This window comes from Drosophila willistoni (genome assembly GCF_018902025.1).
Source record: "Drosophila willistoni isolate 14030-0811.24 chromosome XR unlocalized genomic scaffold, UCI_dwil_1.1 Seg144, whole genome shotgun sequence".
Lineage (NCBI taxonomy): Eukaryota > Metazoa > Arthropoda > Insecta > Diptera > Drosophilidae > Drosophila > Drosophila willistoni.
Window position 1 is genome coordinate 10,827,611 of NW_025814057.1, and position 20,755 is coordinate 10,848,365.

The following is a 20,755-nucleotide window of genomic DNA, read 5'->3' on the forward strand; positions in this document are numbered from 1 at the left end:
GTGGTATATATGTATGAATATATACATATACATATGTATATCTGGCTCTATCATAATTATGCATTACAGGAATTATGTGCAAATAGTCCCGCAGGCAACCCGCCCCCCTTCCACTGACCTCCCCCCACGCCCTTGTGTGCCACCAACAATCTCCATTATAAATATGTATTATTAATATTTACTTAGGTCACCAACCGAAAAAAAAAATATTACACCGAAACGAGAGAAAGATGAAAGCTTAGTTTGTAATACATATTGCTTTAATAATGTGCCAACAAGGGTCCAAGTCCCACATTGTGTGGGTCACTCTTTCTGTCTCTCTCTCTCACTCACTCACTCCTTGGTGTTTGTTTTAATGTAGCCCAATCCCTAACGTTACTCTCCCTCACCCAACCCCTCCTCAGTCAGTTGCCCTGCTTTTTGCCGTTTGTAATTGCTTGACCAAAGGATTTTTTAATTAAAAACGTTGTATGTTCTTCTTGCTAAATAATTTTCGCTCTGAAATAATGAAATTTTTTATTATTAACAAAAAAAAAAAAACAAAAAAGTGGCGCACGGCTTACATATTTACTTAGGAGCGCGGCAGAGAGAAGGGTGGCACGGTGCGGGGTCGTTTGCTAATGCTGAGAACATTATTTTATATTGTTAGCCATATAGCAAACAGTTGGAATGGGCAAGCAAAAAAAAAAAGAAAAGAAAATTGCCATGTTTGAATTAATTTCTTAATAAGCCAAAGATTATGTAGGTACCAAATAATAATAATTAAAAAAAATTAAATGACTTAAAGTGCGGTAAATTTGGTTTATTTTCTGTCAAAACAAAGTTCTTCTACTTTCAATTTATATAATTTACGGAAAACCAAACTGTACTTAGTAGTATCTAAACACATTTTTGACTTTGAGCTAAAAGAAACAGCAACAACAATGAAAAACTAAAAAGTGGAAAGAGGCGAGAAAAAAAAGAACAAATTGAAGTTTTCTAAAAACCAAAAACTATCAACTGTAATCAAGTTGGCTAGCCTGGAAACTACAACTAACAGCAACGGCAACGGCAACGGCAACGGCAAAGGCAAAGGCAACGGCAACATAAAACGCAAAAGCAAAAAGCTGCTAAAAAGCATTAAGGCGACGCCTCGAACGCCTTCAGGCAGCGGGCAACAGCAATAAGAACAACAAAACAGGCAAACTATATAGACGGAAGTCGGCAGACATTAGTGCCAAAAGTGCGTCACAAACAATATTTCCGTATCAAGCCGTAGACACTTTTTAAGAGATTAAATTTTGCCGGTCCTGGGTACTCACCCAATCTTTCTCCTCCCAGTGAGACCCTCCTCAGTGTTCCTTCAGCTATTCGTTTCTCCCCGTACTCGTCCCTTCTGTACGTCCGTCTGACTGTCTGTCTGTCTGTCTGCCTGTCTCTATGTCTGAGCTTAGCTCAGTACCCCAAAAACTGTAACGAAACACATGAGGAGGAAAGTTTTGTGCCAAACAACACAATGCCAATGGACAATGGAGGGAAACGGAAGCGGAATGCCATGGCAGATTTAGAGAGAGAAACTGGAGGTAGAGAGGTTGAGGAAGTAGAAAGAGTAGAAGCGGGAGTGGGAGCGGGTGCGGCAGCATAGGAGATGGAGACAAGAGTAGAACGTGCAACTAAAATAGCCGGCAGCATTTTTGCGTTCTGCGTTGTTTAAACATGCTCAAAGTTCAGGGTTTTGAACTTTTATCAAACATACGGACCAAAAATTTCACTCCCTACAAAATCTAGTACCACTCCCCATACACTTTTCTCTCTCTCTCTCTATGTGTGTGTGTGTGTTTTTTCTTTCTCTCTACTGTGTTGTTCGCTTCACCAAGCCGAGAAAACTATCGAGAGTGCCCTGGGGGCCGGTTTCTTGTTATTTCAGCTACGGCTCGCTTCCTTTTTTGCCAAAAACAGATAGAACAGAGAGTTACAGAGAAAAGGACATTAAGGAAATTACCAAAAATTAGTAAATAGCATATAAATTACGCAGCAGCAGCGGCAGCGGCAGCAGAAGCAGCAACAGCGACAGCAGCAACAGAGACAGAGACATCAGAACTTTGAAAAGGAGTAATAGGAGATGCTTGGGGTATATTAAAATTTCACTTCACTTATAAATATTTCATGAGCATGGCAACTCGCGAGTTGCCTGACAGCTGTCAAAACTTGACGCTTGCTCAACCAAAAAAAAAAAAATAAATAACCAAATACAACAACAACAATAAAATATAACAAAAAAAACTCCCATCTCTCTCTGACAAAAACGAAATTTTTAATTCTCTTCTTTATTTGGTATTGCATACATTTGGGAGCTTTCAATTTTCATTACTTAGGCAACTTTCTTATGCCAGAGTCTTAGAAAGATTGATTTGGCCTTAGCCTTAAAGTATGCAACAAATGAGACCAAAACAAAAATATCCACAATCGAAATCTTTTAATCCCAATGAACTGTCCGGCATGTCTCTGCAGGAGAACAAAAACAAAAAACAGAAAAACGTTCTACAAAGCAATGTAGAAACGTTGCAGGCATTTACTTAATCGACAAGGGATTAAAGGCTAGCAGCTAGCAGCTATCAGCTATAGAGGGGAGGAGAAGGGGAGGAGCCTGGACAGTCGTCGACGTTCACGTAGCATTCGCCTTGTAAATGTTTTCATTTTGTGTCTCGGGCCCACTTTAAATTGAGAATTATTGTCGCAAACATACAACAGCAACAACAACAACAACAACAACAATAACAACTGTCTGATCCTCCAAAACCAACTCATACCAAGAGGCGAAACCAAACCCGACGCCTTGATAAGGATATATTGTGTCTCACGCAGTTTGGACAGCTTTAATCTCGCCATGGACTACGATAGACCAGTGAGAGCTACGTACGTGCTTAATTTTGTTTGCACTTTTAAGCCAGCTAGCCCCCCCCTCCCCCCGTCTCCCATCACCCACCTACCGCACGCTGCCATCAGAAACAAACGCCTGCAGTTAGGCTACAAAAATCACGCAGCAAAAGCAAGTGGATGGATGAGACAGAGACAGAGAGGGTGAAGAAGAGGCTGTGGGTGGGTGGATAGCAGTAGTAGTAGGATATGGGGCAGCCGCATGCGCTTGGCCAAGGATTAGCGCTGATTGAAATTGCAAATGAAAATTTATTTTTACTGCGCCTCGGTCGAGAGACCCCAATGTTAGTTTAGCTTAGCCTCTTTCCGGACACTGAGACAGCCAGCCAGAACAGAACAACCGAGCAACCGACCCACCCACCCAACGCGTTTTCGTCCGGGGTCACAGCAGTTGTATTAAAATTTAATTGAGTTACTGACATTTTATTTTTGTATAATTAAATTAAGCCCCAGCTTAGCGTTTGATTTTAATTTGTGCGACATTCTCTGTCTGCATTAATGTGTCACAACAAATGCATTCGCTGTTCGCTGTTCGCTCTTCGTTTGTTCGTTCATGAAACGGATCCCCCCTTCCGTTTCCCCATCCTTCCTTTCGCCAAAGTCTACCCATTATTTTGCCATAAATTTGTTTTATATAAATATTAATGCGGCGGCCTGCGGGATTAGTTGCAAAAATTATGTTTATTTTTTTTTTCCCATTTTTTGTGTTTCTGTTTTTGCTGTTGTATGTTTGTCTGTATATGTTGTTTTTTAAAGCCTAGACACAGGCGTTGACGCATAATTTATTGGCTGGCCACTTGCTGGCTGGCTCACTCAGTACTATGGATAATTTTTGTGCCTGTCAGCCTTCTGTTTGCACAGCTGTGTTCTCTTCTCCACCTCGGACATCGGACCTGGGGCCGATCCGGTGCTGTGCGTAACTTAACAAATTGTTGATTGAAGAGCCATGGCTCACAGAATGAGAGTGAGTGATATGGAAATTAATGTGCTGCAGGGGCTCTCTGAAGACTGAAGCTAATTAAAAGTAACAAAGAATTAAGGCCCAGTGTAATGCAAAGAAGGCTAGCGCAGATTTATTGAAACTTAAGGCCTTGGATTTATGTAGCCACAATAAGCCACAAAATATTTCAAAATTTGACCCAATTGATGGCATAAATCTTCAAGACGACCTGCAGTTCAAATAATTTTTGAATTTTTTAATAGTTAATACCAAAATTAAACCACTTTATATATCTATTTCTATTTCACCCTTTACAGGGCACAGGGAAAAAGGGCGAATCTATTGCCTTTGGTAATTAAATTCAATTAAGATTCCCACGTTAATTCCAACATTAAATTAAACATTTTCGTTTTTTATTTTGATAAAAATTGGGTTGACCACATTAAGGACTTGTATAACTCATAACAATTTGTGGCAGTCGCCAAACTATTTCCACTTTTTGAAAGAAAAGTAAAAAAAAAAGGAAGGAAGTTAAGTACTTACATTACTCATGAATTACCCGCTACTTTCTTTGTCCCTCTCTCTTTTCTAGACACACTCAAACACACATATATATATATATATATACATTTAATTTATATATTGCATTACAAGTTTGCACATAAATTTGCATAGCTTTAGTAACTGCTTTGCATACTTTCTGGCGCCCCAATAAATTTTTGCTCTACAGTTGTCTCTATCTCCCCCGTAGCACTTCTTTTTTCTCTCTATCTCTCTATTAATAATATGATTTCAAGACAAATTCCTTGAGGAGAAACGCTAATGACATGCCCAAACATTTCCGTAAGTCGTTATCACAAAAGCAAAGTCATTATTATAATGCCACGCCCCCACTAAGCACATCATCTATTTAAAAAAAAAAAAAAAAACGCAAGGGAAAAAATGAGAAAAGAGAAAAGTTGACATAAATACAATTATAGATTTTCGGGTACTGTGAAAATGAAGATGAAAATAATAAAATTTGAACACAAAATTGATGTCAACTTTTTTCCGTTTCGGTTTTTTTTTTTTTTTGGGAAAGACGGTGGCGGCGGCGCGACGTAGCGGAAACGCTGCCATTAGAAAGAAAGGAAAGAAAAACTGCTGCGCCATTGAGAATTGAACTGCGGGCTTTCAACTTTGCCAATATGGAGAGTATAAGTGAGTCTTGGGGAAGGGATAAGAGGGACGGAGGGTGGGGTGGTAAGGCGGCGTAAATGACAAACAAACAAGCCAAGTCCTTGCGCCATCGTCGTGTGTCCTGGGCGCAGATAAAAAGAATTGTCAAAGCGCCTTAAAAAGTATGCAATGCCAGCAAAGTAAGCTGCAAAATCGACAAGTACAATGCTGACAGGCAATTGCTACCCGCCATTCGCCATCCGCCAAAGCTTGGTCTCAGTCTCAGTACCATTCCTATTCCCTTTGCCCGCCCGCCCCCCTCCCCATATTCCTGTCCTGTGTCCGTGTTCCGTGTCCTGCCTGTCTGACTGCCTTGCCTGCTCGTTGTTATTGTAATAATAATATCGATTCGGGTTCGTGTGTTTTCCTCCCAACCAAGCCAAGTTCTTCTTGCCTTGTCATCGCCGATTCCGTTCGCCGACCATTCGCCGGAATTCGTTAATAAAATTTTATTGAAATTGTAGACAAGCGGCGAAAAACTGTGCACGACGACGACGACGTGCAAAACAAAACAAAACAAAAAAAAAAAAAAATAAAAGCACAGAAAACCAAGAAAGCAAACAGAGCAAAAAAAAAAAAAGAAAAGAGAACCAAATAAAAAGAAAAAGGAAAATCGAAGCCTCGTCTAAAGAAAGAAAACCAATTGTCATCATTGGCACGTAAAACGACAAAAAGGCTGGGCCTTCCCCCTTTAACTTGAAGTGCTTTGCTGTTCAGCTTCCTTTTCTCCCTCACTTTATCTCACTTTCTCTCTCTTTCTCCCACTTTCTCGCTCTCTCTCACTCTGTCTCTGTGAGTGTGATAAAAATCTAAAAAGGGTTCTCTTCCAAAAACCTTTAAAGTCTCGGTTTATTCATAGGTATGGTATGCAGCAACACTATTAAGTTAAAAGCAAAAGCCAAAAAATACATTGGAGACCGCCTTAAGGTATGCCATGAAATGAAGCAAACAAAAGAAACTTTTTACAAACAGTTGACAGAAAAGTTTTTTGCAAGAGGCAAACATGAAAATTGACAACATTTCGAAGAAAAAACAAGAAATACTTGAAAAAATCAAAAACAAGAAAAAGTGTTTAAACTGGGAAGCATTTAAAGCAATGCAATATTTGGTGCATAAAATGTTTTCGAAGTGGGAAATGAAAGGAGAGTTCTATTATATTTAACAGTCTATTAGCTCTAGCAGAAATTTTTAATTTAAAACATTATTCGTCTTGGCATTGTTTGCTCTAAAAGACATCAAAGTTCTCCTCCACCCCCATCCCCCAGAAAGTATGCAACAATTTTGTGCCAAAATCACGTCAGCATTCAATTTCTCTTACTCGCTTCGGGGCGGTTTCTTTTTCCACGTTTGCTCTCATCTGCTGCTGCTGCTGCTGCTTCTGCTGCCAGTTCTGGACAGTTCGTGCGGCTCATTAAAGTTTATGCTTCGAGTCTGAAAACTGGTAAAACTCAACTCCTTCTTCTGTTTCCGCCGTTCTTCGTTTTGGCAAGCGAATTGAAGTTTGCTCATCAACTGAGAACGTGCCCATACATTGATGATGCGTTCACCATTCGCCATTCACTGTGCGCTGTACGCCGTACGCTGTTCGTCGATTCAATAAGGTTTGAGTTTATGCAAACAGACGTGCATTAAATTAAGTAGCCGCCACATTGGACAGCTCGAAATGCAGTTGCAGCACGTAGCCAGCCTGAGACGAAACAAACGAAAACGGAAAAAAAGAGCAGCAAACCGAGAAAGGAGCAGAGCAGAGTAAAACGGAAGGCATTGAAGACATTGTTGCCACCTTGCCGCCAAAATGTTTGCCCTTAAGCAAGTCTATTAAAAGAGAAAAAGCAACAAATTGTTGAGCAGCTGCAGCAGCATTTTTATGTCTTGGTGACATGACTTGATGTCAGTTTTTAATGACATACGAGCAAAAAGGAAAAAAGAAACAACAACAAGTCAAGTAAAGGGTCTAAGGAGAACTGAATGTATAAGTAAAACCAGCCAAAAAAGCAGACTATGTCCCTTTCTCTCTAGTGTTTTATGACGGGCGTTGCAAATGACTCTTGTTTATGAACCTAGAAGGAAACTTTTTAGAATTCAAGAAATTCTTTATTTTTTGGGTAAAGAAACAAAAAAAAAAAAAATAAAGTTCATTTTGTGTCTTAAGTCGAACGTGATGTCAATAGCAAAGCAGGTATAACCGCCAAAAAGTATGCTATGGCTAAAGGTGTTTATGTAAGAGGGTGCAGAGAGTGCGTTTGATTGCCGCCACCGCCTTCGCCGTGTGCCAATTTCACTGTGAAGATATTGAGCAAGAAAATTAGTTTACCCAAAAAGAAATGCCTATGCCGCATCCCCATCTTCATTTCCTTCCCCTGCCTTGCCTTGCCTTTACCTTTGCTGCCGTTGTATGTCTGCGGGGCAATATCCAAAAATTGTATGTGGCAGGCGTTGTTTGGATTTGACTTGAGCGCGCGTTGAACCAAAATTGAAATTGATGGAGGCTGAAAGTTTGGCCGAGTGGATTGCCAAATTCTACCAAATCAATATCAATGGTTATGGCAAAAAGAAAAAAAAAAACAGAAATGGCAAGGGTGAGCCCATGAGTCCATGAGTGAGTGCCCATGTCTAATATGCTAAACATCAACGAATTACAAAAGGCGCTGTCGGTGGCGATGGGCGGACGAACAAGATTTATTGAACGTGTGGTAACGTTTTTCGGTTTTGGCATATGCCAAGGCGCAAAAGTGTTAAGTAGTAGTAAATTAGTTGTGAAAACGAGCTATTTGTAATGATTAGGCATTAGGGGGCAAAGGGTTTTCGCCCCAAATGTATTCTAAATTGAACTAAAATCAGAACAGTGGCTTTGGCTTTGTTTTATCCTATGGGCAACTTGCTAGAAATGAAAAATATGTAGAGTGTTATCCTGAGATTTAACCTGAGTGTTCTGAGTTGTTTTTGAATCTTAAATCTAGAGTTTCATTGGTTGTCGTAGACCTTTGCCGGCCGCAGAATAAAAAGCATTTAAATACATACATAATCAAAAGTATGCCACAGCAATGTGTGTGTGTGTGTGTGTGTGTGTGTGAATTGGGTTTTCGTTGCTTTCTTTTTCACGCCCCTCTCATTATGCGATATACACAAACCATAGAGAAAAACACATGTTTCCAGCCAAACAAGGAGCAAGGAAGACAAAAAAAAAACCTGTTCAGGCATCTCATCATCATCAAAGAAGCGTCTTGTGCTCAATGCGCATTTAAATTTCAAATTAATTTCTCGCCATGTGTAAGAACAAAAAATATATATATATATATATATGTATAGCAAGTATAAAGAAATCTGCAAGCTGACAACATACACACACACACACACACACACACACACACACACACAGATGGGCAATAAAAGAAGATGGGAACACAGTGCAAAGTAAATACGAGTCAAAAAAAGAAGAAAAAAAATACCGTAGAAAAATGGAAAAGAGAAGAGAAGACGAAAAAATGATATGCGAACCTGTTTTCACAGTCATTTCGCAGAAGCGAGCGAACGCCGTAAAATATGCAAAAAGAACTTCTCTCGTTTATTTTTTTGGTTTCGCTACGCTTCTTTTTTTTCGCTGGTGCGGCTGCTCATGGCTGAATTGACGCAACATATGCGAATGTTGTTTGTTTCTTTCTCTGTCTTTCTCAAACCATCCCATTCCATCCAGCCAGCCATCCATCCATCCATCCATCCATCCATCCAGACACCCAGCCACCCAGCCACCTTATCATGCCCACCAATGTGCTCCCCCCACATCTTCGCGTGTCTTTCCGCTCGCATCAATTATGCTTTTATTTATACAACAATTTCATTCTGCTGGCCGTTCAATTTCGGCTGTCGACGAGGCAGACGAGCAGAACGAACTGTCGCCTTAATGCGACTTGACAAAAATGGCGTCCAATATGGCGCCAAGTTTCTGGAGAATGAGTGACGGTAACAGCAGGAGGACGAGAAGAAGAACGAAGAAAATTCTTCTTAACGCTTGAGCAACGCCCACACAACACATTCGTATAGCACCTTGCGCCTTGGACGGCTGGCGGGCTGTTGCTTGCTTGCCTTTCTATTTTAATTCACACGCCATTGTTGGCTCAGCGCCTAAAAGTAGACGTAGAGAAGTTGAATTTCTAATGTGCAGCAGCTGCTAACAATAGCAACAAAAAAAAAAAAATAAAATAAAATAAAAAGAAAAAAATAAACAAATGCGGGAAACGGGTTGGGACAACTAAAGGAAGTTCAGGCAACAAACAGTATAGAAATATGCTGAGAAGAGTGAGAGAGGGGGGGACCTGGGGCTTGGGTGGAGCGCGAAACCTGATTGTGTGTGTTTGCCGGCTTGTTCTCCTGTTTGTTTGTTGTTAGTTGTTGTTGATGTTGTTGTTGTTGGTTGAATGCGTGCGTATTGTGTCTTTCTTTCAACATGTTTTTTTCTTTCTCGCATTCTTTTATTTTTCTAAAGCATACTTATGAGCGCATTTAAGCCAGCCAAGCAAACACACATTTAAACCTTATAAAGCGCATAAATTTCTTAAATAAATAGAATCAAAACGAAACTGACAAATTATGGCCAAATGAAATATAAAATATATATGGTGTTGGGAAGTTAATGATAATATACATATATATATTCATGATTAGCAATGGACTGGCACTTTAACATGCCCATTGGGCATCTTTAAATAATTTTTATAGCACACTTTTGGGAGCCAAGCTGTTTGTGCGAGATATGTCATTCATGACTTTTAGACAACTGGGCTTTATGCTCTATGCTAAAAATCATCAGTCTCTATATATGTATATACACATATTTATATATGTGTGTGTACTTTCCAGCCTTTGACAAACAATTTACCCAAAATGCTAATTGCCTAATTTATTCCGTAACAACAACGATAACAATAACAACAACAACAACAACAACAACAACGACAACTAAAGGACTGAGACTTACTTTGCTTTTTTTTGTGTGTGTTTGGTAATTCTAAAATATTTATTTATTTGCTCACACAAACACACACACACACGCACACACACACACATAGAAAGTTTGGCTGACCCACCACGCAGCACCTCCTTCTTCAACAAAATCCAACATCTCCTCGTCTCCCTCCGACCCCTCTTGGCTCCCTCACAACATTTCTACTTCCATTTGGGCGCTTTTGCGCTTCGTCAATCAAAAGCATTTAGCTCCAAAAAAAAAAAAAAAAAAAGTAAAAAATAAAAAAAAATGTAAAGAGAAAAAGAACGAACGAGCTTTAATGCATGCTCGCACTTTCATTAACAACCATTTTCAGCGTAGCCACGCCCACATCTAAGCTGAATGTTTTCCCCCACCCCATAAAAGAAAAAAAATCACATCAGCGGCTTATGCAAATGTGTGTGTTAAGTGTTTGTGTGTGTGTCGGTGTGTGTGTGTGTTGTGTGAATACGAAATTATTGTTTACAGTTGTAAACTGTAAACTTTTCTACGTTGCTTTTTTTTATTCTTTCAGTTTCTTTTTTAGCTTTGGTTTTTCCAGTTACCCCCCTCAGCCCCGATCTTCTGATCTGACACTTCCTCTCGCTCACTCTCTCTCTCTCGCTCTCTGTGTGTCTATGTTGGCTTTTTTATATTTAGAAAAGAAGAAAAAAAACGTTGGCAAAACCGCACTAAAAGCGACTTATAACATGTTGGAGTGCCAAGAGATTAACAACGAAACGTGTGACGGCCATCGTGAGGGTGTCTCCCAATCTGAATGCCAAGCACCGTCCACCTCCCCAACACCTCTCCTACACCTATAGCGCCCTCCTTTAAACTGGTAACCATTTTCAGTGCCTGTTTCTCTTCCTAGTCCAGTCTCTCCATTTCGCCTGTAAATTCCTTTTTAATGAGCGCTCCATAAGCTGCTTAAGGAAAAACGCAAAAAAAAGAAAACAACAAATTTTTCATTTCACTTTTTTTTGTTAAAAGCTTTCTCTGGTACATCAAAATGAAAGCCAGAAACAAAATGGCGAAACGGACAGCAGCAGCAGCAGAAAAGTTTGTTAAGCTTGAAATTAACTTGCGGTTTGCAACTTTGACGCCTGCAGGTAGGCAATCAATTTTTACCCCCCAACTGATTCTGCCAGTTTTTTTTTTTTTTTTGTATATTTCTGCAGCAGCACACTTGGGCCATATAATTAATGTATGCAGCTAAAAAATTTTTAAAACTTAACAACATACAGCAGCTAAAGAAAGGGCGGGAGAAGGAGTCAGAGTGGAAGTGGGAGGAGGAGGAGCAGCAGCAGCTGCCATCGTTTTAGCGCTAATTACCTGACTACCAGAAGAGTAAGAAACACAGTGTGGGGCAAAGGGGAAATGTGTTGGGGTGAGGGCATGTAAAGATACCAAGTCGTAATGCCAAATTGCAATTACAACTGAGCACAGAGATATATAGAGGGCGAGAGAGAGAGAGAGAGTGAGAAAAGTAGGGGCCAAACTGACATTAAAATGTTTAATGCTCAGGCAGGCAGCAGGCGGCAAGGGCATGGGGGGGCAGGCAATAAAAAAAACTGAAACAGGGCAAGAGAGTTAACAAAAAAGAAAGAAAGAAATAACAAGTACTAGTACACTTTTTTTCGTTACCCCTCAACCCCTTAATTTTCCCTCCCTCTAGGTTCCGTTTTTTTATTTTCATCCTGTTCAAGCTAGCAATTTGCCAAAGTCTTCTTCGTTTTCATCTTAAAAATTGCCCAGGTGAAAAATTGCAGCTGTCGTTGTTAGTCTCTCCACTCGACTCCACTCCACACCGTTCCGTTCTGTCTCTCTGGCAAAAACCAGTTGGACATTCCAAGCGTGTAACGCCTTAGGGCGCCCAGAAAGCTGAGCTGAGCTGGGCTCAGCTGTGGTATGAGTGGGCGTTGGGCGGTGGTTACTGAAGTGATAGGCGTGGCATAATTGGAAGTAAAGTGCAGTTGGCTGTAGGCCTTCAGGCATATCAGTTTTTGCCATGGTTAATGTTAATGTGCATGTAGTAGAAGAGCAAGCAAAACCATAGGACAGTGCTTGATTTCAGTGCAAAAAGTGTTTGGCCGTAATGAAAAAATGTCCTTGTGGCATGTGGAGAACACACAATCCAACCCATTTCATAAGGATACAATGGCAGTCCTGTCATTGATCAATCATTGTTTTGGCAAATAACTTTAATATCCTGACCCTTGGAAATAATATGCAAAGCTATTGTTTATTTTACAGTTCTTCTCCCAACTGGACGCCTAAAAGCAAACTATACAATTTGGTTAAGTCTGTTAGAGTTGCCTTTCCTTTTCCTTTTAAGCAAATTTTTTCTATGAAAATAATAATATTACATTGAGAAATAAATGTAGTCAATAATGAAAGTGTATCATCTCTCTTTAATCAAGGCAACCCTTTTTATAGATTTGTATATTAAAGATATAGCCTCTGGTTAGGCTTTGATTTGCTCTTTATTGACTGCAATCAACTGTAAAATGTGACACAGAGGAGAAAAAAAAACACCAAACACCAAAAATGAAAGGAAGACTGAGAGAAAGAAATAAAAAAAAAAAATATATAAAAAAAACAAACGTAAAATAAATAAATAAAAATCGACTTGAGCTTTAGCTGGAGGCTAAATTGTTTGCTTGGTTTTTGAAATTGGTCATAAAGTTGTCGGTCTGTGTGGGTTTTTGTTTGTAGTTGCGCCTTACTTTAGGCTATGTTTTTGAACTTTGTTTCTTGCCTTAGATATATGTATGTACGAGCTACAGCGTCGTAGTCTATGGAAAATTATAAAAGGGGGCCACCACCTATACCTATACTAAGGATATCCGAGGATTTGCGAGGGTTAGTCAAGTGATACATTTGACGGCTCTTGGAACTGCAATGTTTGGTCTTAGATACTCCTTGATTGACCCTCGCATATACATACATAGATAAATATCTTTAGGTTTCTTCTCGTTTTTTTTTTTTTTTTAAATTGTAACTGTTGAAAAATTTGAGAAAACCCTCCAGGCAAAACACATTGATTTCATTCACATAGCAAGAAAAGACTCCCTGTGTGTAATTACGCTCAACTCTTGGTTGTCCTTCATCCTTCCATCTCCATCTCCATCATCATCATCATCATCATCGCCATCATCAACTTCCGCCTAAGTAAACACATGATTTCTCTGTGGCGTTTGTTTAAAAACGCATCTAAATTGCAAATTAAGCAACAAATTTCATCAACAATATTTGAATTTGAATTTAAATGCCGCGCAACGAGCTACAACGATGGCGACGACAACAGTTTGAGAAGTGTGTGTGTGTGAGAGACTGAGAGAGAGAGAGAGAGAGAGAAAGAACGATAGAAAGTGTGAGAGAGAAAGGGAGATTGATAGAAGTGAAGAAAGCGTAGAGAAGAACACCCACAAATACACACACAAAAAAACCGAAAATGTAAAATTCGTTTTCCACTGAAGAGTGAAAAGAGAGTGGGATAGAGAAGCACAGAGAGAGAGAGAGAGAGAGAGAGAGGGAGTAAAGAAGAGACTTGGAATTGCTGCACTTGGCTGTAAACACCGAAAATACAACAATGCCCCAGCCATAGAATGCTTTCCACCTTTTCCCTCCCCCCTCCATACAGCTCCTTGCTCCAACCCTACATCCTTCCACATCCAATGTCCTTCTCTACCCCGTAGTCTTGCTATTTGCTTGTTTGTTTGTCAAAAGAAGCAATTTACGTGCAAAATAACTCAAGTGTCATGCAAATTTCATTTATTTTTCACAAGCAAAACGAAGAAAACGACCAAAAACCAAATAAAAAATAAAAGAAAAAAGAAAAACCAAACCAAAAGCAAAAGCAAAGCGAAGAATACTTCCCGGCTTGAAAATCTTGTTGTCATAGAAAGAGAAGGTATAATGAAGTCACAACAAACACAACAACAACAACAAAAATTGGGTCTAGAACGATCTCTTCTCTTGATTTCCCTTAATTTAATTCTAATTTTATTTATAAAACATAAAAAGTTTCTCTTGTGTGGAGGTTTTTTTTTAGGGGGCACTTGTAGCTTAACTCAAGTTTGTTAAGTACTTTTTCAGGTTATATTTTTCCTGTTCATCCTCCTCCCCACTCCCCTCACCCCACCGCCTTGCTTATTAGAGAAACAAGCGAAATGTAAAAGTGAAAGCAGCGTGAGAATCGACAACAGTCGAAATTTTCCAAAAATACTTTCAATTTTCATAAATATGGATGTATATGGATGTATGCATGTATGTATGTATGTATCTATCTATCTATATGTATGTATATATAAGATGGAAACTTGAACTTACCGGCATAGTTTGACTTCCGTGTAAATTGGTTATTGCTGATTGAGCCTCCTGTTGCGAACCAAATTTAACGAAAGCACAGCCTGAAAAAATACAAGAAAATTGATATTCGAAAATTAGTTATCAGGATTAAATAATTGTTTTTAAAGAGCTAAGAGATCCAATCCAATTTAATACTACTTCCTAATAGAGTTCCACTTAGATAAACAAGAACTAGTTAATTGATCAAATTTACTCAATAAGTGAGCGTTAACTGATCATTCTTTATAACAAAGGATATAAACAAATACTGAATGCGTAAAGTATCTTTGGGTTAAAAAAAAAATTTTAATTTTTTGTATATAAATTTTTACAATTTTTAAGCCGTCGATAATATTGAATTTAACAATGCATAAACCTACCATAAATGCCAATTTAAGTGAAATTGTTTCTCCCAACCACCTCCCACTACGCTCACTTCTCACCCATCGCCCTGGCCATACTGTCCAGCCATTATAGCATTTTGGATCTCTCGACATGTGTGCCGACCATTTAAATAAAATTTTAAGTGCAATTAAAATACATTTTCGTTCAACGACGAAGAATTCATGAAAGAGGCATCTAGAGAAGGAGCCAGAGAGAGTGAGAGAGTGAGAAGGAGAAAGAGAATATGGAATCAGATTCAACACGCCCATCATCAACGCCCATTTATATAAAAATAATAGTCGGCCCGAATCGTTTGCATGTAAAATTCACAAAAAAAAAAAAGAAGAAAATCTGAATATACATATATAAAAATTGAAAAAAAAAAATCTCTGCACTTGCTCACGCTCATTATTTTGTAATTTGTGCGGCAGCTGCAAAGATGGGGAGAGAGGGTGGAAGTGAAGGGCAGATGGAGGGGAGGCTGAGGGTGTTGAAGGTGGCAGAGACGACTCCTCTTCAATGGCATAATTATTAAAAATCATTTATGCTAATTTAATATACAGTCATAACCGCAAAAAGTAAGGACTCTTGTGGGAGGCGGCCACATGGCCTGAGAAAGGAAGAGGAGGCGGGGCAGGAGCAGCAGCAGCAGCAGCAGCAGCTGGGAGAATGGAGAAAAATGTTTGATAAGTTGGTTGGGAAAACTGCTAAAGCAACATATTTAAACAAATAAAAATTATAAGCCTCTTTCTTTATATTTTTTGTGTTTACACTCTTGTCAAAGTTCTTCTGGTTTTTATATTTTTTTTCGCTGTTGAAAAGGACTTTGCAAACAACAAAAGAAACAAAAATACAAAACAAAAAAAAGAGATCACAAAATCAACTTTGATTTAAGTTTACAAAAATGCTTAGCAATTGTGCTTTGTTTTGTTTGGCACTCAGAGTTTTAAAAGAAATACCCTGTAATTGCTGGGGTATATTGGGGAATTAATTTATTCATAGTTGATATCTCTTTGCTCTAAGCTCCCAGTTGGGATTTTAGGGAGGCCAAGGCCTTAATTGCTGCAGGGTATTGCCCAAGTCGTCTATTTTAATTGTAAACTAACTGTGTGCCTTTGTTTCCCTCTCTCACTCTCTCTTACTCTGATGTTGGTGGATTAACAGCCAACAAAATATTTTATTTTTTTTATTGTTTAGCAACGCTGATTTGCACTCTTGTGTAGAGCTGACTGGCAATCCCCTGCCCTCGCCCCTACCCGCATCATATACAGCTCAGCTCCACTCCCTTTAGAGAATTCAGGATTTTGTTGTCACTTCAACACAACAGAAAAAAAAAAAAAATCCACTTGAATTTTTTACACTTTATTTTTTGTACATTTTGTAATTTTTTGTTTTTTTCTTCTTTTGGGCAACAGTCGGACAAAACAGCAAAATGAAAAAAAAAAAATGGTTGGAGTAGAAAGGGGGCAAGGAGGAGTGAGTGTAGCGGGTTGCCAAACAAAACAGAAAAAGGGATGGGCCGCTGGTTGGGGGGTATATTTTTTGTATATTTTTGCCCTCTTTCATTCGCGCGCTGTTTGCACGCGAAATTTGCGCTTGTCTGCCTTTCGGCTTGTCAGCTCGCATGTTGCATGGTTTTAGGCGGGATTTGTTGTTCTGAGTGCGCCATGTCCTTTTTAGAGGCAACTACAAAGGCAAGCCGCAATTTAGACACTCGCTCGCCCTGCGAATGGAATGAGAATTGGACTTTTACGTCGAGTGGGGGGTGGGTCACCCGTTTCGTCACTCCCAATTCAACCAGCCAACCATCTAACCAACCATTTTTGCTTCTTGTTGTTGTTTTGTTGTTTAGCTGCAGGGTCTTAATTTTCAACATTGTTGTTGCTATTGTATTGCGTATATAACAACAACAACAACAACAACAATCAGAGTCGAGTGTAGGTTAAGCTTAACCCTGCTGGGGTCAAAAATTGCAAAAAGCCTTAATTAATTCCTTGGGTTTGGGTTTATTTTCTGTTCTGTTGTTGTTTTTTTTTATTTTTGGGACAGGAAGTAAAGATATTTGTGTCTTAAGAGGAGGCGGAGAGGAAGACTCCTTGAGAGAGAGATGGAGAGAAAGAGTAAGAGGAGAACTTCGTCTTAATGTAAATATTTGTGAAAATTTGAAAAAAAGTCAATGCTGAATGATAAAAGAAGAGCCTTTCCCAGTTTGTCCGAATCCCTATCCTTATTTTAATATTTTTTTTTATTTCACGTTGTGTAGTTGCAGATTAAATTTTATTAAAGTTTATACTGCAATTCATTTGATATTTATATTTCATTTCGACTTTACCACTTTAGCAATCTATTCCCATGCCGCAAACTCAAATATACTCAAACATTCATTACCATCTCCTAGACAAGCAGCTCCTGTCCGCTTTCCCCCCGCTCTGCCCACGTCATGCTATCGCTTCTACTTAGTCCTTTCAATGATTAAGAAGTGGATAATGATGATGATGATGATGATGATGCCTAACATTAAGTCAAGTTAAAGACGACAACGCCAACGACGACAAGAACGAATTCTGATTATTTACCTTTTTCGTGTCGTCCACTTTGGCGTTTTGTCTCTAATGAACATTAAGTATAATTTGTCGAACTTCGAAGTCATTATATTAATTAAAAGTAAATTAGTCCATACCCCCTTCATTCCAAGTACCCCGCCATGTTGAGGTAAGTTCTAGGAGTTTAACTTTTGCCTTTGATGTAAAAGACACAAAATTCAATTTACATACAAATCAAGCACAGAGACAGAGAGAAAATTAAGTGAAAGCGACCAAGAGAAAGAGAGATAGAGAGAGAGAAAGAGTGAGGCAAAATATAGTGCAGTCCTGTCGCGAGTCCTTAAAGCTAACGAAGTGCAACAAGCTTTAATTACTTAAGCGGGAATGCATAGTAAAGCATTTCCCTTCATTTTTTTTTTTTCACCTTGCCATTTTTTTCCCCGTTTTTCTTTTCTTTTTTTTTTTTTTTTTTGTTCTGCTCGTTTTCTGAATTTTTCTTGGCTTGGCAATTAGTTGAAATTAAAATGTGAACGGAAGTGCGACAAGTTTTTAACGCCAGGTTTTCATTCTTACTCATTTTGCAACTTTCAGTGAAGCGTGAAATGATGCTCTAGAGCGAGAGCCAACCAGAAGCTGAAGCAGATGAATAAGGGAAGCGAAGGAGAGCTGCTGGAAGCTGGAGCCTAATGACACTTTTTAATCAAATATGCTAATGATAATGCAAAAGTTGAGCTGTCATTAAAATTATACATATTTAGCAAAAGTCTTAGAAAGAGTTGGTAGGTTGGTTCGTTGCTTAGCTCGTTCCCTGCTCTACGGGGAGGGGCGGGGGGCACTTTCGTATTTAAAGCAAAAGTTTCAAGCCGAAAAACGAACAAATTGTGTTTAGAAATCTTTTTCAAAAGTTCCACACCACTTTTTCAAATTGAAAATGCTTCTCAAACCAAAAGTCTAAAAAAAAATCACAATTCAAAAGAATCAAAAATAATTCTTTTGAAATTCTGTCTTTCTATTAAAAATTTTTGTAGTAGGGAATATTCTTATGGATTTAAAGATATTCCCCTCAACTTTATTTGATTTTATGATTCTAATCTTATTGTTAGATTGTTATCTGTATAATATCGTCTAAAGCGAAACAAAAAAATTGAAAGATTTTGAATGCATTTGAAATATTTTACTGTCGTTTTTAATTTTTTGGGGTTTTATGTTTTTGGGTATGAAATCATTTAAGTGTATTATCCATTTTCATTCTATGTGAATTTTGCCTATCAAAAATATTTTCCATATTCTCTCTGTCCCCCACACACTAGCTCACTCTTTCTCTCGCTCTCTGAGTTTTTCTGATGCCAACTGAAAATGACATTATTTACCATTTTCCACAAACATCATGCATGTGTCTGTCTGTCTGTCTGTGTGGATGGGTGTGTGTGTGTTTATTTATTTTTTTTTTGTTAAATTTTTTGGGTTTTTTTTGTTGTATGTTTTTATGGAGTTTATTTGATTTTTGTTATGCCAACCGAAAATGCAGAAATGCATTCAACTGTGAGTGTGTCAGGCCACAAATGCAATTTGCAGAGATAGAGAGATGCAACCTGGAACCTTGTTTTTCGCCTCTTATATGAGATGTGATATGACAGTGGCCATTGCAAGGGAGGGGCAAAAGTGGGTGGTTGCTCATGGTGGTGGTGGTGGTGGTGGTGGTAGTGGTGCAGTTGATGGCGGGGGCTATTCACCAGGCATCAAACAAATTCGATAGCCTTGGACCTGGGGACCATAATAAGCGTAAACGTTGGACTAACAAGATTCCATGCTACGCTTTTGCGCCCAAGAGGCAAACATGCAATGGCCATCAATGTGTCCAAAGTGTGAGTGAGTGAAAGAGAGTGCATCAGAGACAGAGACAGAGAGAGAGAGAGAGAGAGAGACAGGGAGGGGTGTTTCAAACGCGACCCGATCGTCAGCGAATGTTGCGCGCTTAATGCAACTTTGTTGCTCAGCCTGGTTCTGTTCTACTTCTCTACTCCTGCTGCTGCTATGGCCAGGCATCAGCAGCGATTGAAAAATCCCACTAGGGCGTTTTTAATTGGATTTTAAAATACTTGTCCCATGCAGCAGCAGCAGCAACAACAACAACAACAACAACAACAAAAACAGCATCAGCAGCAGGCAACAGCAGGCATCATCAAGCTAGGCCAGGCAAGGACCAGGTTCAGGACATGAGCCGCTCTGCCTCTGCCACTGCCACTGCCATTCTCTGTCAACTGAAATGACCAACCAGGCTAACACACACACACACACACACATACACACATACACACACACCTACATATATCGACCCACCGCCAGTTGGGGGGCTCAACACGCTCGTTATCCTTGTTTCCTGCTGCTGCTGTTGCTGCTGCTACTGCTCCTTCTCCTGCTGATGTGCACAATTTGGTTACGTGTTTGACCAGCGGCGATTTTTCATGGCAAGGCTTCACGTATATGTCGTATATGTATGTGATTGTGTTTTCTCGTTTTTTTTTTTTTTTTTGCTCTCTTCATGTTTTTCCATTTTTGTGATTTTTTTTTTTTCTTTTATTGGTTTTTTCCCATACATTAATGGCATTGCGAATTTGTATTGCAAATGTGCAGCAAGTTGTGGCCAAGCATGAGAATCCTTCCCCTAGAGATATATAATCGCCCAAAATCTCTTACAACTCAATTGTTGTTGCCTGTTTCTGTCATGGCCCAAAGCTGATCGAGAGGGGACGACGACGAGGTGGGGGGAAAAAATATGTTTGGATTAGAGGAAGACAGAAATCCTTTGCAATATTTGTCATAAGTTTTGTGGCAAATAAATTTTATAACATTAGTCTCATATGGGGATTCAATTAAGACATAAGACATATCTCGAAATGCTCAAAACAAAACTTTGACAAGAACTAACTTATCATTATGGCCAAGAGACTGTGTGGAGTCTAAACAGAAAAGATGTCTTAACCTCAGAACTAAAAATTGAACTCTTTTTGCCTTTTAACACTTTGCATACAAATCATACCAAAAAAGATGCCACACGCCAAGAGACCGAGAAAAACTAAATCAAAATCTCACACACGTAGCACGAAAAGTTCAATGGGACCATTATTCTTGATTTCAAAAAGAAAATGAAGGAGGAGAAATGTGAAATGGAAACTTTTGCAACTACCTTTTGCCAGTTGATAAACAAGCCTAAAGCATCAACTACTCCAGAGAGAGAGAGAGAGAGGGACACACAGAGAAAAGAGTAAATAAAATTGGCCAGACTAACTGACTCTGACAAACTGACTTCGACTCGGACTCAAACTCGGACTTTATCATCAGGAGGACAAAACCATGCGAGAGACTATGCAAAATATTTCGAAATTTATGCTTCCAAAAAAATGTAATATGATATGTATG

General features: G+C 39.1%; 1 protein-coding gene across 9 annotated transcripts in view; it reads right to left on the minus strand.

Moving 5' to 3' along the window:
* Positions 1-20,755, minus strand: part of LOC6639194 (CUGBP Elav-like family member 4) — a 165,611-nt gene that overhangs the window by 40,078 nt on the left and 104,778 nt on the right. For all 9 annotated transcript variants that reach the window (XM_047012049.1, XM_015179075.3, XM_023178528.2 and 6 more), the window contains one exon: positions 14,391-14,470. In XM_047012049.1, coding sequence (XP_046868005.1) covers positions 14,391-14,470 — 80 coding nt within the window. The remainder of the gene's footprint in view (positions 1-14,390; positions 14,471-20,755) is intronic.